At 43.3% G+C, this 20732-nt stretch overlaps 1 protein-coding gene across 1 annotated transcript in view; it reads left to right on the plus strand.

The window, feature by feature from the left end:
• Positions 1 to 7996: 7996 nt before the first annotated feature.
• RCL1 (RNA terminal phosphate cyclase like 1) overlaps positions 7997 to 20732 on the plus strand; it is a 30034-nt gene continuing 17298 nt past the window's right edge. Inside the window, exons 1-5 of the mRNA XM_026097499.2 lie at positions 7997 to 8227; positions 10862 to 10933; positions 11751 to 11926; positions 18062 to 18136; positions 19526 to 19650. Of these exons, the coding sequence (XP_025953284.2) occupies positions 8092 to 8227; positions 10862 to 10933; positions 11751 to 11926; positions 18062 to 18136; positions 19526 to 19650 (584 nt within the window). The 5' untranslated portion in view covers positions 7997 to 8091. The remainder of the gene's footprint in view (positions 8228 to 10861; positions 10934 to 11750; positions 11927 to 18061; positions 18137 to 19525; positions 19651 to 20732) is intronic.

The raw sequence follows: 20732 nt of genomic DNA on the forward strand, positions 1-20732 counted from the left end.
CCCTTTCTTGCGCCAGCAGTAGTGCATGGGAAACTTGTTCAGGGAGCAGATTCAGCTGGAAGTCAATTCTTCAAAAAAGGCAGCCTTCAGCAACAGCAGCTCCCTGAACCAATTCTCTGTGCTGCTGGTAAAGCAAACACAAGGAAAGGTCTTTGGCAGCCAGACTCAAATCAGCTCAAGAATGTCATTCTATGACAGCTTATGAGCCCACGTGAAGAACCTGGTTCAATAAATACACTGAATGCCAGGAGCAACTTGAATATAGTAACTTCTGCCTAAATGTGGTAATGCTGCACCTAGTATTATAGTTTAAGTATGGTTTGCACAGGTATAGAAGTCATTTAAAAACTGGCAAAGACTTCGTGCATTGAGGAGTATGCGATGTGTGTTTGTATCTATACTGATACAGAGAGCTGCTGGTCAAGGCATTCTGTAGGAAGGCATTCTGGACATACTGAATTAAATTTCACATGTGTAATTATCTTTACAGGTAGAGCAGAGGTGACATGTCCACAAACATAGATTCCCTGCACATGTGTGGCAGTTTGTCTCAGCCTTTGTAGTGTTGTTCCTCCAATATTTCCATACATCCTGGGCTGAGAGACCTCTGAGGTCCTTGTAGAGAGCACCACCCAAAGCGTAAGGCAAAATCTACTGCCAAAGTCAGTAATGTCAGCAGGCCTGTGCTCCTTTCTACAGAGCAATCTTGCTCTGGAGCCCAGACTGCTGTCTAAGTAACTGAACTTCTTTCTTTACAGGTTATATGCTATTCCAGTAGTCTGTATTACAGCTAATGGTTGGACCTCTGGTTCTCACTGTCACCAGCACTGGCTCACTCAACTCAGACCACAGAGATAACTTCCTTAGCAGTGAAGTCAGAGCCAGTGATAATTCATGGCACTTTGCAGCCCCTTCTATTCTCATGGGTTGCTATCAAGATGTTACGGAAGTACAGTGTTAAGATGAGCTCATATACTTGTAGAGAGAGAGAAAGTCTTCATCTCCTTTCAAAGCGCTTTACCTCATTTTCTCATTTCAAGGAGCTTTTCAGAACAACAGTAATGACTTTCTCTCCATTAATCTCTTTGGATAGAATTAGACTGTCCTATGTTTCAGAGGCTTTAAGGAAAATGAATTAGAACTCCTCTAGCCTGTATGATTCACTTTTTTTGTATCATCCCAGAAATACAGCACAGTCAGTAGCAACAGGTCTGAGCAAGATGCTGATGGAGCCTATCTATTTACTTGTAAAATAAATATATGCATACTTAATCCCGAAGTATTTAGACAACACCCTATTATCTCTACCTATAACTGCTCGGAATATCAGGAATAATTTGTGAATGTCAACTACATGAAGGCCATACCTCTTATTCCTATTCTTTTGATATTAGGAACTTGGTAAGAAAGCAATGTTTTCAAGAACTTTCAAACCTACACAGTTTAGTCTCTTTTTAAAAGGAATGACTGATAGGCTTATTATAGAACTGAGGAAAATCAAGAGAATTTAGTACTTTAAACTGGGAAATGCACAGATTCTCTAGGATCATCCACTTACAGTTTGGGAAATTGACTTTGACCTTAAACTTACAGTGGGTAGGTGACTTACCTTGAGTATATCCTAGTTCAAGACAAACTGCAATCCATTCTTCTTTGTAAAAATATGCTTTTTCTTACATCTTTTCTGATTTTTTTCTACTGACCAAGTTTTCCTTTCCTTTTTTACTTTGCTAGAGTTTGTTGTCATTAAGTACATGGGGCCATATTACTCAGGCATTCCTAAAAAGATCACAGAGCAATGATTAGCACACATATGGAGACATATATGACTATAGCTTAGCAATCTGCACTAGTCTACATGTTTTTAATACTGAACGATGTAACAACTTTAAGAAAAAAACATGCCCGAGCCTTTGTTGGAGAGGGAGAAAATACCCCACGACTATTTCACTCCCAAGTTACAAGCAATGGATCTGCTCAGCAACAGTCAGGTCACTCTCCCTCACTGACATGACAGCAAACTGACAACAATAAAACAAACAAGCTTAGATGCAGGAGGTTACCTGCTCAGAGTACTTCACGCATCTGCATTTCCTGTATAAGGAACCAGGACAAGATCTAAAGCTTTCTTAAAAAGACAGCTACTCCCCATTAACTCCTAGAAAAGTCCAGTCTCAGGAACAGGACAGGAGATTTCTTCTTACATTGCAGCGATCAGTGTTAGAGTTACTGAGGAGGATCTGGACATTTCTCCAAGCAAAAGGGGAAAGAATATAGGATTTTTATTTAACAGGCACTGCTGAACACAGAAGCAAGAGGAAGGAAGAGAGAATAAATGCATAAAGAAACCATAGTCCTTGTTTTGGAAAAAGTAGAGGAGACAAACCACTGCAGTAATTTTAATCTTGTGTTTTTTAGAAAAGATTATGCATCCCTCATATATATATACAGAACATAAAAAGAACATTGTGACAGGTCATTCTAACCATTAAATTTGATTAATTCTCATCCTTCTGCAAGAAGAATTTACACCTGAATAATATGATGATATCAGACCCACTAGCTTTCATGGTTGTGTCATACATTGTCCAGCTGCCAACCAGAATGAAGCCTTATGACAGACCGCATACTTAAAGAACTATGTATCTCACTACAGTTTGGCTTATAGCGTGGCTCCAAGTATTAAGAAAGCTCAAATGGCAGTCTTCCAAACCTTACCCTTTCTGTTCTCAGTTGGTCCAAAAGATCACACTTTACAGTCTAGGCTGACTCTTTAGCTTACCGAAAGAAGGCGTATCCCTTTGTATCTTCAACCCAGAAAAGGCATTATTCACAGAGGTGAGCACACATTGCAAAACTAGCATCACATTTGAGCTGTAAGGAAAGCTCTTTTCTCCTGTCAGTTAGTTGCTTTCGTGTGCTTCGCATCACCATCCCTGTGGAAGTTGTAATGCAGTCAGACCAAGGTTTTGTTTTTTGCCCTTGTTTACAAAATTAGAAAAAACAGCCTCGGGATGAGAATTGTGTGACTGTGTACACACAGGGCACAAAACCTGGGACAGGTGTTTGGTCAAAAAGAGCCAAAGTTGGCATTTATTAGTATTCCTGTTGGTAGTTCACAAAACATTTACCTTGAGGGTGAGCTACAGCAGTCAGTTAAACTAATCAACAGTGAAGAGAGCTATTTCAGTTGCTTTAAACAGGAACTCATCAGAGGCAGTTGCAATTGGAGAGGAGATAAACTCAGCAGACAGTATATTGTTACTGAGAATCTGTATGTATAACGAATCTTGAAGTGTCTTGACATTACCTGATGGCACCTTCCAATTTCTGAGTGAAATCACTATGTTCCTATTAGCAAGGTTCATTGGCAAGACCTTTTCAGTTATGAATGGCTCTATTTTTTTTTTTTTTTTTTTGCAGTTTTACAGGATACATTTGAAGATTAACTTTTCTTCAAGGCTTGAGCTGCCTCTCCATAAACATTCCCATTCCAAATCCATCATTTGTATTTGATTCAAACAAGCAACTGCTCCAACACCTGGAAGACTGCGCTCTTGAACACTGTTGCCCATTAACATTGTACACAAGAAATTCCCTGTCCAGCCATGGTTAGGGTTATTAAACTGATTTTGCATTAGAGCACACTTATTTCAGTGAACCCAAGTTTACCAAATGGCTTGTTTATCAGTTACATATGCACTATCATCCTATGTCTGCAGTGATAATGCATACCCGTTTCCTTGAGGTAAAATGTAAAACAAGGAGGTTTGCTCATGTTTTGACTGACAGCTAAATCAGTTGTGTCCCTTTAGTCATGCTCCTATAGATTTGTGGATGGGGGAAAATGAAAGCCCTCTACCAATTCCTCAAAATATAGGCAGAGACATTCCTTTATTACCTAGCACTTATACTTCTGACAGCACTGTTAGCCTTCCATAGCTTTACAGACAGTGCATTGAGACAATATATACCCTTACACTTGCACCTTCCACCTCTTGTTTTTTGTCCAACAGGCTTTCTCAGTAGGAGCTTTCTGTTCTCCCTTCCTTGCTCCCAGCTAGTGAGTTACTCTTTTTTCTGAAGAAAAGAGGGACTCTTTCCTACATTGCTTACACTTTGCTCACAGATGGCCAGGGAGCCTCCCCACCACCTCTTAGGAACTTCACAAAGTCAGGCCACCAGCTCAAGTAATGACTACCTGACCCCTCTACTGCTTTTCCCAGTCTTCAGCCTGCCTCATCCTATTCAGGTAAACATATTCCACACTGCTCCTGCTCTCCTAGCTAAACCTTGAAAGATCCACCCGCTCTCCCCTCTTGTGCCTCTTTCTTTAGTTATCCCCATGACACATATCCCATCTTCTAAACAGATCCAGCCTTCCTTTGGATTTTCCTTGTTTGACTGGAAATGCTGTAGTGACTCACCATGTGTCAGGCAATGACCTGACAGTTACAAGATTTGACTGCTAGTAGCTCTGGTGCAGATGTTAGTTAATTATTTCTCAGATTTTTCTTTCATCATGTCTCTCTGCTGGAATTTCAGAGAACAGCTAGTGCACATAGCACAGTTACGATCAGATCTTGGTTAAGACCTTGAACGTGCCAGTAATAGTAATAATAACTCAAAACAGAAAGACTCAACGCTTCTGTAGTATTGTATTATTACTCTTCCTCAGACAAGGAATTTCAGTTTGCTGCTTCCTCATCTCAGGTTACCAAGGAGGAGCTACTGCAGGACAGGACGCCAGTGTATTAAACAAAACAAAACAAAACAAAACAGCAGCAACTTTTCTTCACCCTTCTTGTGGAATAGGGGATGTGAATAGCTTGTGAGGCTCTCATGAGTTAACACCAATTATCTGATGTGGATTCTCACTGCTAAAAAGCCTGTACACATAGAATATTGATTTTATTTCAAAAAGACCTTTGCAAGACAGATAAAAATCCTTGCTGAGTGACTACTATGATGTCCTGGTGACCGTAACCTTGCAATGGTCCTTAATACAATAATGAATGTGTGACTAAGCAGGTGAAAAGTGGTTCTTAGCTGGAGTCAACATAAAGGACAGAAGGAAAGATTAACACCACAGAAATCAAATTTCAAACTTTTCCTGTTTTTTTATCTTTCACAGCAGCTCAGGAACAAGCAAAACTGTGATTGGCTCATCACTAACGATTGTTGATGTGATTCAGAGGCATATTTTACCTGCAATTTGAAGCAAAGCAGGAAAAATAAATGCATATGTGTGAAAAAAAATTTGTAGTGGTTAGAAATAGAATAAGGCATGTAGTTAAATGTTTAAAACATTTAGTTAAAATATAGAAGAGTTCCTTTTAAAACTATGACAATGTGTTCATTCACAGACAAGTCTATGATTTAGGATACGTGCTTACTGCAAGTTTCAGTGACCGTCCAGTTCTAAACCGACATTTGACATTGTTCATTTCACAACATTAAACTCTGAAGGCAGATAAGTCTATTTACACTGTTTCCACAGAAGTTGCAATGCAGTTTCCATGGCTGCTAGTAAAGACAAAGATTCTCTTCTGAGGACCATACTAGCCAAACTGTAACAGATATCACTAGAGAGCTTGGAGGCTGGTTTATCAAATATACAAATGAATTGTATGCACACTAACCAGAAAAGCTTTGCTAGCCAGCAGTTAACAACAGAAGGTCTAATCATAGTTGCTGTGAAGTCTCTGTCATGGAAAAAAAACATTTTAGTCTCTGGAGAACAACTTACCCAGAAAAAGTATTACCAGGTTTCATGGAAAATATCAGTCCTTTCCTGTTCCTGACTGTGTGCTCTCACAGCATGTGTCTTTCACCACAAGAGCATCAAGAGAAGGTTGAGCTCCTTTTTTGTTCTGTGCTACAGGGATATTGAACACATAGAGCTGCTTCAGTTCAGAAGCTATTCAGGGACTATTTCACCTTTCATTCAGTCAAATACCCAAGTAGCATTATGAAGTTTAAAGCCCCTTTTGATGCCTTCCTCTCTGAGTGTATCTTTTGAGTTGCTGTATACTCCTAGAGGATGTTAAGGCATACGATGTTAACTTATGATTTATCTAGAACATGTCTACATTTTATAAAAATGCCTTACGCTCAACAGGATTTTTCTGTAGAAGAATAAATATACAGAGAACATAGGAGAGAAAGAGGAATAGCAGTGCTGTGTACAGTAGAAAAAAATGGTGGACTTTCTCCATTCCCTTGTAACTCTGGATGAGCACAATGTACCCACTGATATGATTAGGGATGAATCTGGGCGCTAATTGCCAAGAGTGTCACTGATTCCTAGAATAAAAGACCAGTGTTTCTTGCATTAGAGATGGTTGTCACTGTCTTGAATTAGAGACGATGCACTGGAAACGACTGTCAGGGCCTTAAGTGCACCAGCAGGCCTCAATGGCCCTCACTAACCTCACCTGGGACCTTCACCCACACCCTCTGTCCATGGGCCAAGGAGCTCTGTCTAAGCTCAGGTCTGGGCCTTCAGTCCTTATCTGAGCCATGTGCTATGTGCACCTATCTCCAGTCCCTTCTCCTGGGTGGGCCTCACACCTATGTCATAAGTCATACACATCTGTCTCCAGGCCTGTCTCTTGGATGGACCCCTCGTTGTAGGTAGCTTGTCTCTAGTCCTGGCTCCCGGATGGATACTTCAGACTTGTATCATAACCTCATCTCTGGCTCCCCTTCCTGCTGTGCCAGACTGGACCCACTGGATGGATCCTGGACCTGACAGACCATTCTCCCTTGAGCGAGACTGTCAGTGGAGCCTAACACAAGCACCCTGCTCTGTTCACCATGTTCAGACGCTGTGGGACTGCACCCTCACCAGCGAGGGCACTGCCCTCCCTGTGCTGTGGTCACCCTCAGCCCCTGGTTCATCCTCCCTTGAGGAGCAGCCCTGCTTTTGCTGCTCCCTGACAATGATCTGTCTTTGTCCACAGCAGCCTACAAATTTTATTTAACCAGGGATGAGATGTGACATGAGACATCAAATACTCCATTTATAATGAAAAGAAAGCTACAAAGATTATGCTTGAGAGAAAAAAAATTGAGTGTATTTGTAAAAAACATTGTGGCAATCAACCCTTTCTTCCTCTTGTAGAACACAAGAAACTTCTTTCCCTGTTCACATAACGCAGCCTAGCAGTTAACCCTGTCACCTCTACTGTAATGCCTGTGCCTCTTAAAACACAGATCGAAAGCTTCCCTTGGCCTCTTATGTAAGGGAAGTTGGGCTCTGCCACCATAGTTAAGGGAACAGCAGAAGATCAGAGATCAGACCCAATTCTTCCAAGTGCAGAGCATGAAATTGGCATCTCTGCCTAATTTCCCTTTAACCAATACAATAGTTCATCTGAACAAGACAGCCAGGGATAAATTACTAGCAAAAAAAAAAACCTGTATGAAACAGGATGTCCCAAGAAACTAATAAATTTAGTCTTATCTAGGGACAGTATCATGATCTTCTACCACATTTCATTCCAGGATTTAACTATTCACCTGTCAATAAACACAGAGCTCAAATGTCCCAGGGAAGTTAAATTGTTCAGAAATAAAGCATCGCGTAACAGCACTGGTAAAATGCAGAGCCACTAACAGTTAGACAAACTCCAAGCTTCAAGAAAAAAATAAACACATAGAGGAAAAGCTAATAGAGGTAGTAACTACTACTTAAATATCACTGAAGTTCCGCCTCTGATGACAGCACTCCACGCGGGAATAATGGTTTATTGCTGTGCCAGATTCCCCATGCCGGCAAAGCTGTGTTTATCACTGATAAGCAACACCGGGAAACGCACCGACACTACAGGTGTCCACGTACAGAAGTACGACGACACACTTCTCAGCTCGGCTGCGCTCATACTGAGGACTCAGCGGCTCCCCCCACCGCCACCGCCCTCCGCCCGCCCAGCGGCCGCCACCGCCCAACGGCCGCCCAACGGCCGCCCAGCGGCGGCCCCGCCCCCTCGCCCTGTGACCCCCGCGCGGCGGCGCGCGGCGCTTCCTCTTCCCAACCACGTGGGCGCGCGCGGCGCGGCGCGGCGGGGGGCAGCGGCTGCCGGCGGCATGTCGGGGCGCTCGCAGTGCCTCAGCTACGCGGGCTGCAACTTCCTGCGGCAGCGCCTGGTGCTGTCCACGCTGAGCGGGCGGGCGCTGAAGATCCGCAAGATCCGCGCCAAGGAGGAGGACCCCGGCCTCCGCGGTGAGCGGGCGGCACCGGCACCGCGCCGGGGGCGGCGTGCGGGGTAGACGCGCAGCGGCCCGCGCCCCGAAGCACCGCCGCGGGCGCCTGCGGGACGGGGGGGAGCCGGGATGTCCAGGGGTGGGAGGGTAACCGGGGTGTCCCGGGGCTGAGGAGGGCGGTTGTCAGAGCATCCCGCGGTGTGGGGTAATCCAGGTATCCGGGGGTCTGAGAATAACCAGAATAGCCAGGAGTTTGGGGATAATCTAGCTACCTGGGGGTCTAAGAATAACCAGAGTACCCAGGAGTTTGGGGGTAATCCAGATATCCAGGGGTCCGAGGATAACCAGAATATCCCGGGGTTTGGGGTAATCCAGATATCCAGGGGTCCGAGGATAACCAGACTATCCCGGGGTGTGGGGTAACGCGGGGCCGGCACGCCGCCGCGGAGCAGGGCAGGGGCTGTGGGAGCAGCGCAGGGTTTCCCCCGCTCCTCTTCTGCAGCGACAGGGATGGAGCCCCGGACGGGTCCCACGAAAAGCGCCGCGGGCAGCTCCCGCCTTGAACACCCCGCGCCTTCCCGTGCGGTCGTGTTTGCCCTCCCGCGGGCCAGCCTCAAGGCAGGCTGCCACAGGTAACCGGGCAGCTTTTGCCCCTCTGCCGCAGCTGTCTCGCCGAGCACATCTGCAGAGGGCTGGCTCTGTCCTCCCGGGTTGGTTTTGCGCCTGGTGAGGCATCAGGCGTTGCAGGCAGGGCGACGGGAGGAGATGCTGAGAGTGAGCCTGACCCGCTGCACTGCGGGTAAACTTCGTTGCCGGCTCCGGCGTGGGACAGTGTCTGTGTAAAAGCCGGCTCTGTGCTCAAGAGCTGCAGGGCTTGCGGGCCCTGCGGACATCTGTGGTCACCCTGTGCCCAGCGACTTTCCCGCTGTCTCTTTCTTGGAGCTGAAGTTCCAGCAATTTTACAGGATCAGGCTTTACTCTTTGATTTTTATCTATTTTATGCCCAAATAGGAGTAATAATAACACCTCTCAGTACTTATGCAGTTGGTGATAAATGATGTTTGATCATTCCCATGGCCATGACAGTGGCAGGAGGGCCAGCTACCCCGGATACATCATTCAGGTCTCCTTTGGGCAAGGTGCGAAGCTGAGAGCAGTGCTCGTACCAGCACAGACGCTCCGCTGCCTCCTCAGAAGGCTTCAGTTTATAGCAAGAAATTCTGTTAAACTTTCAAAACACTGTTATGTACTTGACTTAACATTTACCAAGACCCAAAGTATTTATTACTACCATGGAATGTTTGGTGTGATGAAGATAGTAGTTTATGGCATTTTTTAATAGGTGTTTGAGTTTTATTTTCCAAGCATGGGTTAAAATGCAAACTGACTGTAGCAGAAAAAAGCACAGTAACAAACCCTGATTGGTGTTGATACTCAACATGCAGTGCTCTCTGCTTTTCGTGACTGGAGCCGTTGCACACTATAAACTTTTGTATGAGTTTGTCCTCCAGGAGGGTGGCAGCTATTCACGAGGATGTGCTTTCCAGGACTATCATGTAAAGCTGAGTATAGAAATTATCACAACAGAGGGCAGAACCAGTGCTGCGTGTCTGGGTCATCAAGCATACTATGCAAATATTGTTTAACAAACTGTAATTTCTGCAAATAGCTCGTTGGTTTAAATGGTTATTGCATCCTAGAAGCATATGTAGAAATAAAAATCTGATTACTGTGTAAGAACTAATGTAGCATTACTGTTAATGAAGTTGTACAATCAACTGACAATTATGCAGGTGCTTTTGGTTCTTAAAATAGACTGATTTTTGAACTATATTTGAACAGTATTTTCCTTGATACTGAGTGTCTGCCAACTTTGGATACGTAAATGCTAGAATACTAACATTCCTTTTTTTTCATATTTGTCTCTTTCCCATGGCTCTGAGAGAGAATCCACACAAACAGGAGAAACTCGGTAATTAATTTCACACAAGCTGCTACAGTGCACATACTAAGCAGAAAGAGAGTTCATCGGAAGACCTGTATTTCTCCAGCTGTTATTATGTCATTGATGGTTTTGGAAATTTTGAAAATCTGCGGATAGATACCGTGATAGTGTTTTTGGAATAGCAGTACACTTTTCACCTGAATGTCGGCTTCTTTTTCAAAGAAGACTTCTATAAAAAATAATGGGAAGCTGTTGTTAGCTTCACAGGCCTAAATAAACAGGGTCCTGTTTGCTGGGATTTGTGCATGTGTGCAAAGGTGACCTTTGTACTGACTAAAAAGGTTTTATCCTGGGCTTGAGTGACCCCTCAGACCACTGTGACGAGACGTGCCAGCTCCCATACCTCACTGCATGCAGGAGAGAGCAACGTGGCTCGTCCTGTGGTCACATCTGGGTGCACCTGCATTGATTTGAGAGGCCCATGAGACTCAAATTTAGGCCTCTGGATTTGTAGTGAATTGCCTTTTTCCATGTGGTGGAATTGTACTTCAACAAACTGAAAAGTGAAGGTAGCCTTACTGTCTTACTACAGAGAGTGTCGCGAATGGCCAGAAAGGGAAAATGTATAGGTATGGTATGCTGTGTGTCAAAGTTTCTTACTTACATATTTAAGGAAACTTAAAATTCCCCCTCTTTTTTTTTCCTCAGATTTTGAAGCAAGTTTTATTCGCCTCATTGACAAAGTGACCAATGGCTCTAGGATTGAAATAAACCAAACAGGTGAGATCTTCCTTCTCCTCTTCCCCTATGCCAATCTGCAGGGTATATCACTTGCTGCAGTGAAAGAAAAGTTTTGGTTTGCCAGGGCTAAGTTTTTAGATAGCTTGGTGCCAAAGACCAAGCAGATCAGACAAAATCAAACTGAGAAGTTCTGTAGCGATAGATCCCAGGCAAGAAGAGCAGTGTGCTGGCACAATGCAGTTAGTTGAGGAAAGCGCATTGCTCAAGTCTTTTAAGTTTTGTATTTTGTTTGGTGTGCAGGATTTCATAGTGGGGTAAGATCCCTCTGAACTGGAAGGGGTTTTTGTAGAAGGCAAGGTTTATGCTTGCCTAGTCATGCTCAGAAGAGGAGCTGGTTGGAGTGCGAAGCTTCCCATGGAGATGCATCAGCAGGTTCTTGTTCTCTATGTGTTGTTGAAGGGACTTCTAAGGATTTTGCAGGGTCAGTAAAGCAGATGACCTACCACTAGATACTCTGGGGTGGCAATGCCCTGTTGGTCTGGTAAAGATTTGGCTGCTCTGGAAGGATGATAGTCGCCTCCATAAGCATTTTTGGGGATGGTTAAAGGATTCTTAATTTACTGGGAGGGAAGGGAAAGGAGGAGAAACGGTGTGCAAGACAGACAGACATACATGTGCCTTCGTCCGTTTGTGCACTGTAGACATGGAAGAAGTGTGCTGGAAGTGCTGCCTGCCTCATATAGTCTCTTGTCTCCAGTCTGCTGGCACATGTCACTGCAAAGTGTCTTTACGCTGTAGTCATGGCTAGTGTGGTGACAACACTGATATGATTTTCTCCCCTCTCGCTGTCCCCCAGGTACGACCTTATATTATCAGCCTGGTCTTTTGTATGGAGGCTCACTGGAACATGACTGCAGCCCCAGTCGCAGTATTGGCTACTATTTGGAAAGTCTGCTCTGCCTGGCACCTTTCATGAAACACCCATTAAAAATTGTCCTGAGGGGAGTAACAAATGATCAAGTAGATCCTTCGGTAAGTAATGAAAATTTATGAAGTACCCAAAGAGGATTTTTGTCCTTCTTCATCTCCATTTAAAAAAGGAAGCCTCCAAAACCTACTGGATTTTTGTAATTTCGCACAAGAAGTATCTAGTATTATTGCATGAGCCAACAAACTCTCTGAATCAGACAAGCATCTTCTGATATGTTCACTTTCTGCTTCATACTGCAAACTAGTTTGTAATCCATGTTTTGACGTTCAGTTCTGGGCAGCTTCTCTTTTCTTCACTGGAAACTCCCTCTAAATGTGGTGTGAGGCCCTGCCATTGCTTCTTCTGTTCTCTTAAAATTTAGATGTGTTATTCCCCCATCACACACGTTTATCTACTGTAAAAAGAGGAAATTGTCTATCAAATTTAGTGCAGCAAGGAAGGAATCCTTCCTTACTGTAGATGCGGCACATAGTTATGCCAATGTTACTATGAAGCCTTCTGTTAGAAATAAAAGTTGCATGACAATAATGAAATTATAGTAGCAGAAGTCCTGCATGTAATTTACTTAGCTGCTTTCTGGTTACAAACAGCTTGCAGAAAGAGGACCGTCTCTTCAGAAGAAAGCTGAAAGGCATGATGGATGAAATGACTCTATGAAATTAGCCATGTTTTGCTTGGAATCTGTTAGCGATGATTTAAAATCCTTCATGTGTTTATGTGTTTGTAACAGTCTTGTTACAAAAATGAGCTATGGGTGGCATAGGGTTAAAACACTGAAGTAATGGTTAGGGCTTGGTTGCTTTTTTTTGGTGGCATAGGGTTAAAACACTGAAGTAATGGTTAGGGCTTGGTTGCTTTTTTTTCTTCTCCTCTAAAGTAATGGCTCGGGAATGGCACTGCTGTTTATCTTTCAAATGGTGACTGGAGACTGCCTATTTTCTTCTGAGTAGATCAAAGGAATGCTGTCACCTGAAAGTTTAACCAGTTTAAAATGAAAACAAATACTATTAAGTATAGTAGCAGATATTAGACCAACCTCTGAGTCTTGCTGTTATTTATGGCTTTTCAACTACTCTTTCTTGTCATTTTAAAAAATGTGTTCTCTCCCCTGTGGTGCTGTGAAACACCCTCATGAGCCAAAGGGTAATTGAAGTGGGTTATACATGGTGCTGTCAAAAAAAAAAAAGAACAAAATAAAATGAAAAACGTGTGTTTCTCTAATCTTTCAGTCACATGATTAAAGATACTTGATAGAAATGGTAAATAGTAAGAATCAAAGCAGTCTCTTTTGGTTGACTGCATCTCAACCACAGTGGAGTCTTCCTTGAAGAATGCAGAGAGGAAGAGCAGTCCAACTTGAACGTTACTTTCAAGTAAGTCTGGACACGCATCTAAGCAGTTTAGTCTCGAGTCTGGAAGTTACCCCTTTTCACAGATTATTGACTTGGACCAACAGAGATTAAACAATTCCAGGTGAAATGGGCACAAGAATCTGAGCCAGTTAGTTGTTCTTTGAAGAAGGCTTGCACAGGCCGAAGCTCAGACGTAGAAAGGTGTTGTTAGACGTCGGCTGAGTCATGATACCTCACAGCGTGCCTGCTGCTCAGCCCACGACACATACAAATCAAATGCAGCTACGTGGTGACAGGTGTCTGTGCCAGTGAGTTATATCTTAATGCTTACTGTGCTGTAGAAACACGGCTGTAGTTACAGTGGCTTGCCTGGTGTGTAGTAACTTGTTAAGTGGTGATAGCTTGATACTGATTCCTCAAACTAGTATAAACCTCACTAATGTCTGTTTAACTGGCCTGAATAAACGTTAAACCCAATGCACCCTGATAAACTACTTTCAAGAAATTTTACAGAAGGTTGTGTAGTAGCTCAACTATTATAATGAGGAGGGGGGAAAAAAAGGCAGGAAAAACAAGAGAAAGCCCCCAAACTCCCTATAGTGAAATCCACATGACTGTAGGTTGCTGAGACCATGAGCACAAGTTTAAATGCTATCCTAAATGACATACGTCCTTGAGTAAATGTAAACTTGGTTTTAAACCGATCTTTTTATTCTGCTGTAAGCAGATAGCATTTAGAAAATGTAGGTCAAAACTTATTATTTACACTTGCCCTAAGAAAGGATGCTCAAATTTGTCCGCCCATCTACATGCCATCTGGCTTTCCCAGGGGAAGGGAGGGAAGGCAGACTAATGTAAATATCTTGTGGCTAGTTTAAAATGGACAAGGCGTTTTCCCTGCTGCTCTTCATGTAAGAATCTCTCCATCTCAACTCAGTAGGTGCCATGGGCATGACACACATCTGTCTGCACCGGTAAAGTGTTTCTTTTGTTCCCTTTGTAAAAGGGATACTATAAATTGTAAATGTGTCTTTATTTTGGGGTCAGATGAACTCTGGAGGAAGTCTCCCTGCATAAGTGCATTCAGTGTCTCTGTCACCTGCAGAAAGACGCTGAATGTACAGTTTCACATACATATATATGAATATATATTACATATATATATATATATACCCACACACATACATATATGAGCTCACAGAGCACTCTGTTGGTGAAAGGAGAAGGTGGTTCTGCCCATCCTCCTTCCTGTCTCCTGCTTTCATCCACGCAATCCTGCTTCCTCTGATACTCTGGCACTTTTCGGAGCCTTTTCTAAGCCAGTTTCACTAACTGGCAGGATGGCAGGGAGCTGCCCCCACATTTGCTCATGGAGGCATCCACAGACTAAGCAGCAGGAATGTGTGTTTGGCCAGGAAAGTGGGGCCTTTCCCTCATGGTGGCCTGACCAACTGGGCCTTCTGAAATCTGTTCTCACTTACTCCTCTGGAGAGAGCCTTAAAAACATCTGTTGGATATGATTGCTGAGTTGAGGGCTTGAGGTTGCCCCTAGCCCGAGAGCCCTTGTCAGGAGGACAGAGGGGACATGGCACATCTCCTGCCTCAGAGACAGTGGAAGTGGCCAAGGGGAGAGGAAATGTATTTCCAAAGGGCAACTTGTGGCAGGAAAGACTTCGGCTGATTTCAGTGAGGCGTAGGTCAGGCCCAGGGCTCCTGGGGTATAAATAGAGTATGTGTTTATGTTTGCATTTGTGTGTATGCATCCGCTGCCCACTGATGGGGTGCAATGAAAAGCTGTCTGACAGCTGGCGCCATTAAAGATAACTGAGAACAGCAATTGGAGAGTACTGGGGCCGCTGAAACGCAGGGTAACGTGCACATGCTGCAGTTTGCAGCATGGTGATAGTAGTGCGTGAGTGATATATCTTAAATGAGCAAGAGGGATGATACTTTGCTCTTGTGTCTTGTTTGTCAGGAAGAGGTCTCCACATGACTTGGAATACCAGACCAAACCATTCACTGGCAACTTGCATTTACGTTGCATTTTTATGTGCAACCACTAGAGACGCTTGTCCCTGTATAGCTTGTGGACCAGCTATGTGGGACTGGCACACAGAATTGATGTAGTTTCAGGCTTCTCTGCATTGAGAGTGTGCATGGTGGGGAGTATCTTTATACAGCATGTTACTTAAGGGAATGGAGGGTGGCACGCAAATGATTACTCTTATTTTCCTTTCCTGCTTTTCATGTTGTTATTTTGACAAGCTGCAGATACGTGGTACAGTAATAACCTGGTTTTAGAATAATCCTTCTTAATGTTGTTTGGGTTTGTGAGTGCTAAAATTTTTTTTACAACTTTGCCTTGGGACTTTCAACTGAAATGACTTTTCATGCTGGCATGAGACTATGAAGTTTTGGCTTGGGAACAGTAGTTGTCTGTAATCCCAGGAAAACAAAAGTTTTCCCTACTAACTTTTCTGGCTCTTTTTTTTTTTTTCTTGTTAGACTCTATGGTTTCACATTTATGCAACACTCAAAAGAGCCATCTAGCTTTCTATCACCAAAACATACTGCTGTATGTGTGGTGCGGGTGAATGATGTCCTGAGCAGTGCTGATGACCTACCTAGACTGGCTGATGGCTATCTAGGAAAGGGATAATCAGGTGCTGTTGGGTCTGGTTTTGTTTTCTGTAGCTTTGCGCTTGCTAAGGGATTCTGCTAGCCACTAGAATTTTCAGTTCATATGTTTTTAGATTTTTAATTGTTGTAGATTTCTTTAAAGGAAAACAGTTCAGTTTTATACCAGTTTGGTTTTTGAACATGCAGTGTCTATGGAACTTGGCAAATTCTTGGCATTTGTGGTGAGGTATACTCCTCTTGTGCCAACGCACAGAAAAAACATTATACAACTTGGTGTTGTGCTGTCAGCTCTGAAGATAGAATAACTGCCCTCCAAGGAGAGCTGAAGGATGGCTTTATGGTTGGGTGGTAGGCAAGAACCTAGAAAATACAGGTTTGTGTCTCGGTTTGGCTGCAGTCCTGTGATTTTGGGTGAGGTGTGAAATCCCTCCTACATGAACTCCCACTTGTCTGTTGAGCAGGGCAGCAGCCTTCTCCCATCAAATACTTCTAGTTACCTTCTCTGTTAGGGCTATAAATCTGGAACAGGAACAGCCTCTTACTGTGCGTCTGTCTGGTGCCTGATGAGCATTATACCTGGAACTCATCTAAGGACTAAAAAGACTATAATAAGTCTTGAAATTTTTGGAAACAGACTAACCAGACTCAAAATTGACCCAGTTTCCTAATGTGGTCATAACATGCTTTTCCATAGATACAGACTTCAGTCCAGAGATTGCAAAACTGGAAAAGGAGGAGGGGAAGGGAGTTTCTAACTTGCATAGTGAAACTGTTCTTTTAGCTGGTATATGTGTTTTCATAACGAAGAAGGAGAAATACTCTGCAGTTCTTATGTTAAACAGATTAACTTGGCAGAATTTCTAAGTTTCTGCCAATGGTACTTACCTTTGTCTGTGTTTGTCCACTTACATGTTACTAAAGGCTTGTGCTCTAAAAATCAAATCTGACTGTGATTAATGAATACTACTGAGGGGCTGAATGAAGGCAGCATGGCCATACCTGGCATTTCCTAATTAACAAAAAAAAGAAATTAATCCTTGACATAGAGTTTTTAATGACGACATTAACATGTTGAAACTACTTTCTATCATTTAAAAATACCCACACCTGCCCTGCGCTCTGGAAAAAAAAAAGCATGGCAGCCAGCAGGATTTGAGGAATGAGAACTGCAGCACAGGGTTGTAGCAACTCAGGTTACTCTAACAGGTTGTTCACAGCTTTGTAGATGAGGTACATGCTAGTACTTTGTTGGTGGCTTGCATCATATTACAGAGAGCCTAACTCAAGAATATTGGATTCTGGTTGAAGCTGTGGGAAGGAGGATGCTCTTTTTTGCCGCCTCTGCCACCATCTGCTGCATGTCTGTTTCCTTCTCCATATGGATTTTAGTTCCTCTTTGGCCGTGCTGTCCTGGTCCCATCTCTCCCCAGCTGCTTATCTCTGGTAATTCCCTGTGCTATTGCTAAAATCATTACTGTCCCCTTCAGCAATGCTACTGAAATGTCAGCAGAAGGAAGAAGAAAGCAGTCGAAGGACAGTCGTCATTGTCTTAGTTCAGCAATCAGGAATAGCAATTGCAAGGAAAGTCCTGCTCAGACCTGAATTCGGCAAGCACACAGCTCAGAGGGAATACATGGATGATTTGCCACACACTTAACCAGGTTCTTCTGTCAACAGAAATTACCTGGAGACTCCTGTTTCTCAGAAAATGCTGAGGAGAAGTTCTTGACCCAAGGATGAGATTCTTCCTGCCAAATCAAGGGCCTGCTCCAAAACGTGGAGGATTTTTAACTCCTCAGAGATAAGAATTGATCAAGAATTTTTTAACAAGCACAGAAGAAAATTTTTTTCAATTACCGTGTTCAGAGAAACAAGTGAACTGTCTTAGCTGAAGCATAACAAAAATAAGGATCAGGCTGCAGAAGAAATCCAGAGTAGGAAATTTCAGCTCCCAGTAGTTTGTTTTGGTGAAGTTCGTGAGTAATATGATCCTATGGTAATCTAAGAGTAGTTGAAGCTTTTCATGCTGCACCCCCATGTCTGCTCATAGAATACCAAGTCTGGGAAAGCCTTATCCCTGTTAGGTGCCTCATAATTCAAGGGTTTTTAAATTATTGACTTATGTAGCTTTCAATGAAGAGTCTGCCTTTTTGATTTTTTTTTTTTCAATTATGTGTTCCATAGGTTGATGTCCTTAAGGCAACAGCTCTACCCCTACTGAAAAAATTTGGAATTGATGGTGAAAGTCTGGAAATCAAGGTAAAAAAATCTTATTTCTTTCTTTTCTAACATAGTTTAAATGATACCTTGCTCTGTTTCACACAGGTCTATATGTTTGCTGGCCTTCTGTCTCTAGCAGATATCTAATTGTAATTGCATACATTTCTAAAATTGCCTCTTGTTTTTGGTCTGTTTTAAATGGCATATCAGCACGTGATATTCAGATTTAAGGTATGGCGTAGACGAAAGATGCAGAAGCTTTGGGTAAAGAGGATAAGGGCAAATATGTGTCACTTTTCTTACCTTGTGGGAAATCTCAGAGACTGAGAAAACTTCTTGATTTCTTGCTCTTCTTCAGTTCCTTCTATTTTACTTTTCTTGCTGCTTGTTCTTCATGCCCCATGGTTATGGCCAGGGAATAGTAGTAGGATCTTTTCTCCTTCACCAGTAGGGCAGCTGGACCTGTGTTGTACGGGCAATTGAGATTTGCTTCCAGTTTAGAGGGGTACAGTAAAGAAACTTGTTCGCTAAAGACTACGCTCTTTGTGGGCCCAACAGACCTGGATGTGGAATGGACATTTAGGCTGAGGGAAAAAAAATACAGTCTTTCAAAATTAAGAAGAAAACAAACAAATAGTAATAAAAAAAGGAAAACTGCCAGGGCTCTGGGATACTGCCAGCCCTCCCTGTCCTTGCCCTGGGCCTCCCCCCTGCACAGCCCCAGCCCCATCTCAGCCTAGCCTAGGGCCATCGATCTCAGCCCCACAACACCGCAGCAGTGCCGGCACCAGCCCTGGCCCCTGCCTGGCCCATAGGCTCCCCGACCCCAACCTGCAGGCGACTGCCCAGCCTGGCCCCAGCCCCACAGTGGTGCCCGAAGAAGTTGGAGCTGCCCCTGGGATGCCCGGACAAAACCTTTGTGTTAGCTACAAGTTGCAAAGAATTGACTTAATGCATTTTATATTGGTGCAGAAGTTCTCAAACATCTGCTGTTTTTGTCAGCTTAGGAAACCTTGTCTGATTTGTGGGGATGAGTTGATTTTTGGTCTCCCATGTGCATGTTAAGCATCAGAAAAACTATTAGCTTCTTACAGATTTTCTTCAGTGGTGAGGCACAGATTGGCGATTAGAAACCTGCTTTAAGGCAATGTTGCTTTCTTGGCAAAGGTCGTTTTTTTTCTTCCGTTGAGAAGTCATACCTGTCCTATTTGAAATGAGAGAGTCGACAAAAAATCTCTTTTTACTGGTAGGTTTTGTGTAAAATCCATTTCTGCCTTTAGGACTTTTTTTCTTCCTCACTTGTATAAACATGATACCACTACTGATAAGATCTTATTACACGTGGGATAAAAGTTACCACTCTTGAATGTGTAAGTACATTTTTTTTTGCTCTTACTAAACTGTTTTCTCCTCCATCACTGTTTCTAGATCAACCGGAGAGGAATGCCTCCCAAAGGCGGTGGAGAGATACTGTTTGCCTGCCCAGTGAAGAAAGTCTTGCAGCCCATTCAATTCACAGACCCTGGCAAAATCAAGCGCATCAGAGGAACTGCGTATCTTTTTTTTTTATTTTTGGATACTTGTTAAAGGGGGCAGGGGGAACATTGCAAACATTGTGTAGGAGAATCATGCAGACAGTTAGATCTCAGCATCGTGTCTCAAAGACGCTGTGTTCAGAGCAGTGTTGTGTTTTACATTGAATAGTGGGCATCGTGGCTGTTAGTGATCGTGGCTGGATGTTGGATGGGTACTTTAAGTTCCATTTACACCACACTGCACACGTGAATGGAGTTATTTGTTGTGTTATGGAAAGCAGTTTGTTTTCCCTTTAGCCTTCAGTAGTACCACTGGAGATTGAAGTAGGGGAGGATGTATTTCTCTCATGAAGAAAAGAGCACAAAATACTGTTGTGGAGTACTGACTTTTGCAAAGAGAAGTCCACATATAGTTAATGCTTTTTCTTTCCTTCTCTCTTATTGTTTTTGTAGTGTATCTTTCATTAATCTACTGTCCCCATAGGAAGAAGGCAGAAATCCCTTACAGGCAAGGAATGCTAAAGCTTGTGTTTCATGAGGCCCTCTTGGGCACTGGCCATCTTGTAGTTGAGTCTGTAATTATGAGAGATCTGGCTTCAGTCAGCTTGAAAGGAAAGCAGGAATGGGACAGGTTGCCTGCCAGAGGCACAGGCTTGGAGCCTAGCCCTCCATTTACCTTGTGATGTGCTCTTGTAGCTGTGAGAACGGGATGCTTTGAACTCAGTCTGCAGCTGCAGCATTTGGATGAGTGAAGCACTCCCGCATGAGAGGTTTTACTGGGTGCATGTGCTATAGAAGAACAAAGGAGGCAGCTCAGTGTGCTTGTGGTAGTGTTTATCATGGTCTTTCTGAGGAGAAAGTCACTTCCTTATGCCCCTGTCACCTCTCTCATAAGTAGTTCTACTACTTGCCTTTTGTTTCAGTAATGTAATTTGTACGTAATAAAAATGGAAAGAGAGGATTTCTTGCTGCTAATTCAGGAGAAGCTCACCCATCGCTATCTTTTAATACTACAGGAAAAGCAGAGCATGCAGGACTTCCTGCATCATAAGAAAGTGAAGGATGATAGAACAGCAGTTGAAAATCATCAAAGGACATCT

The sequence above is a fragment of the Dromaius novaehollandiae genome, chromosome Z (assembly GCF_036370855.1).
Source record: "Dromaius novaehollandiae isolate bDroNov1 chromosome Z, bDroNov1.hap1, whole genome shotgun sequence".
Classification (NCBI taxonomy): Eukaryota; Metazoa; Chordata; class Aves; order Casuariiformes; family Dromaiidae; genus Dromaius; species Dromaius novaehollandiae.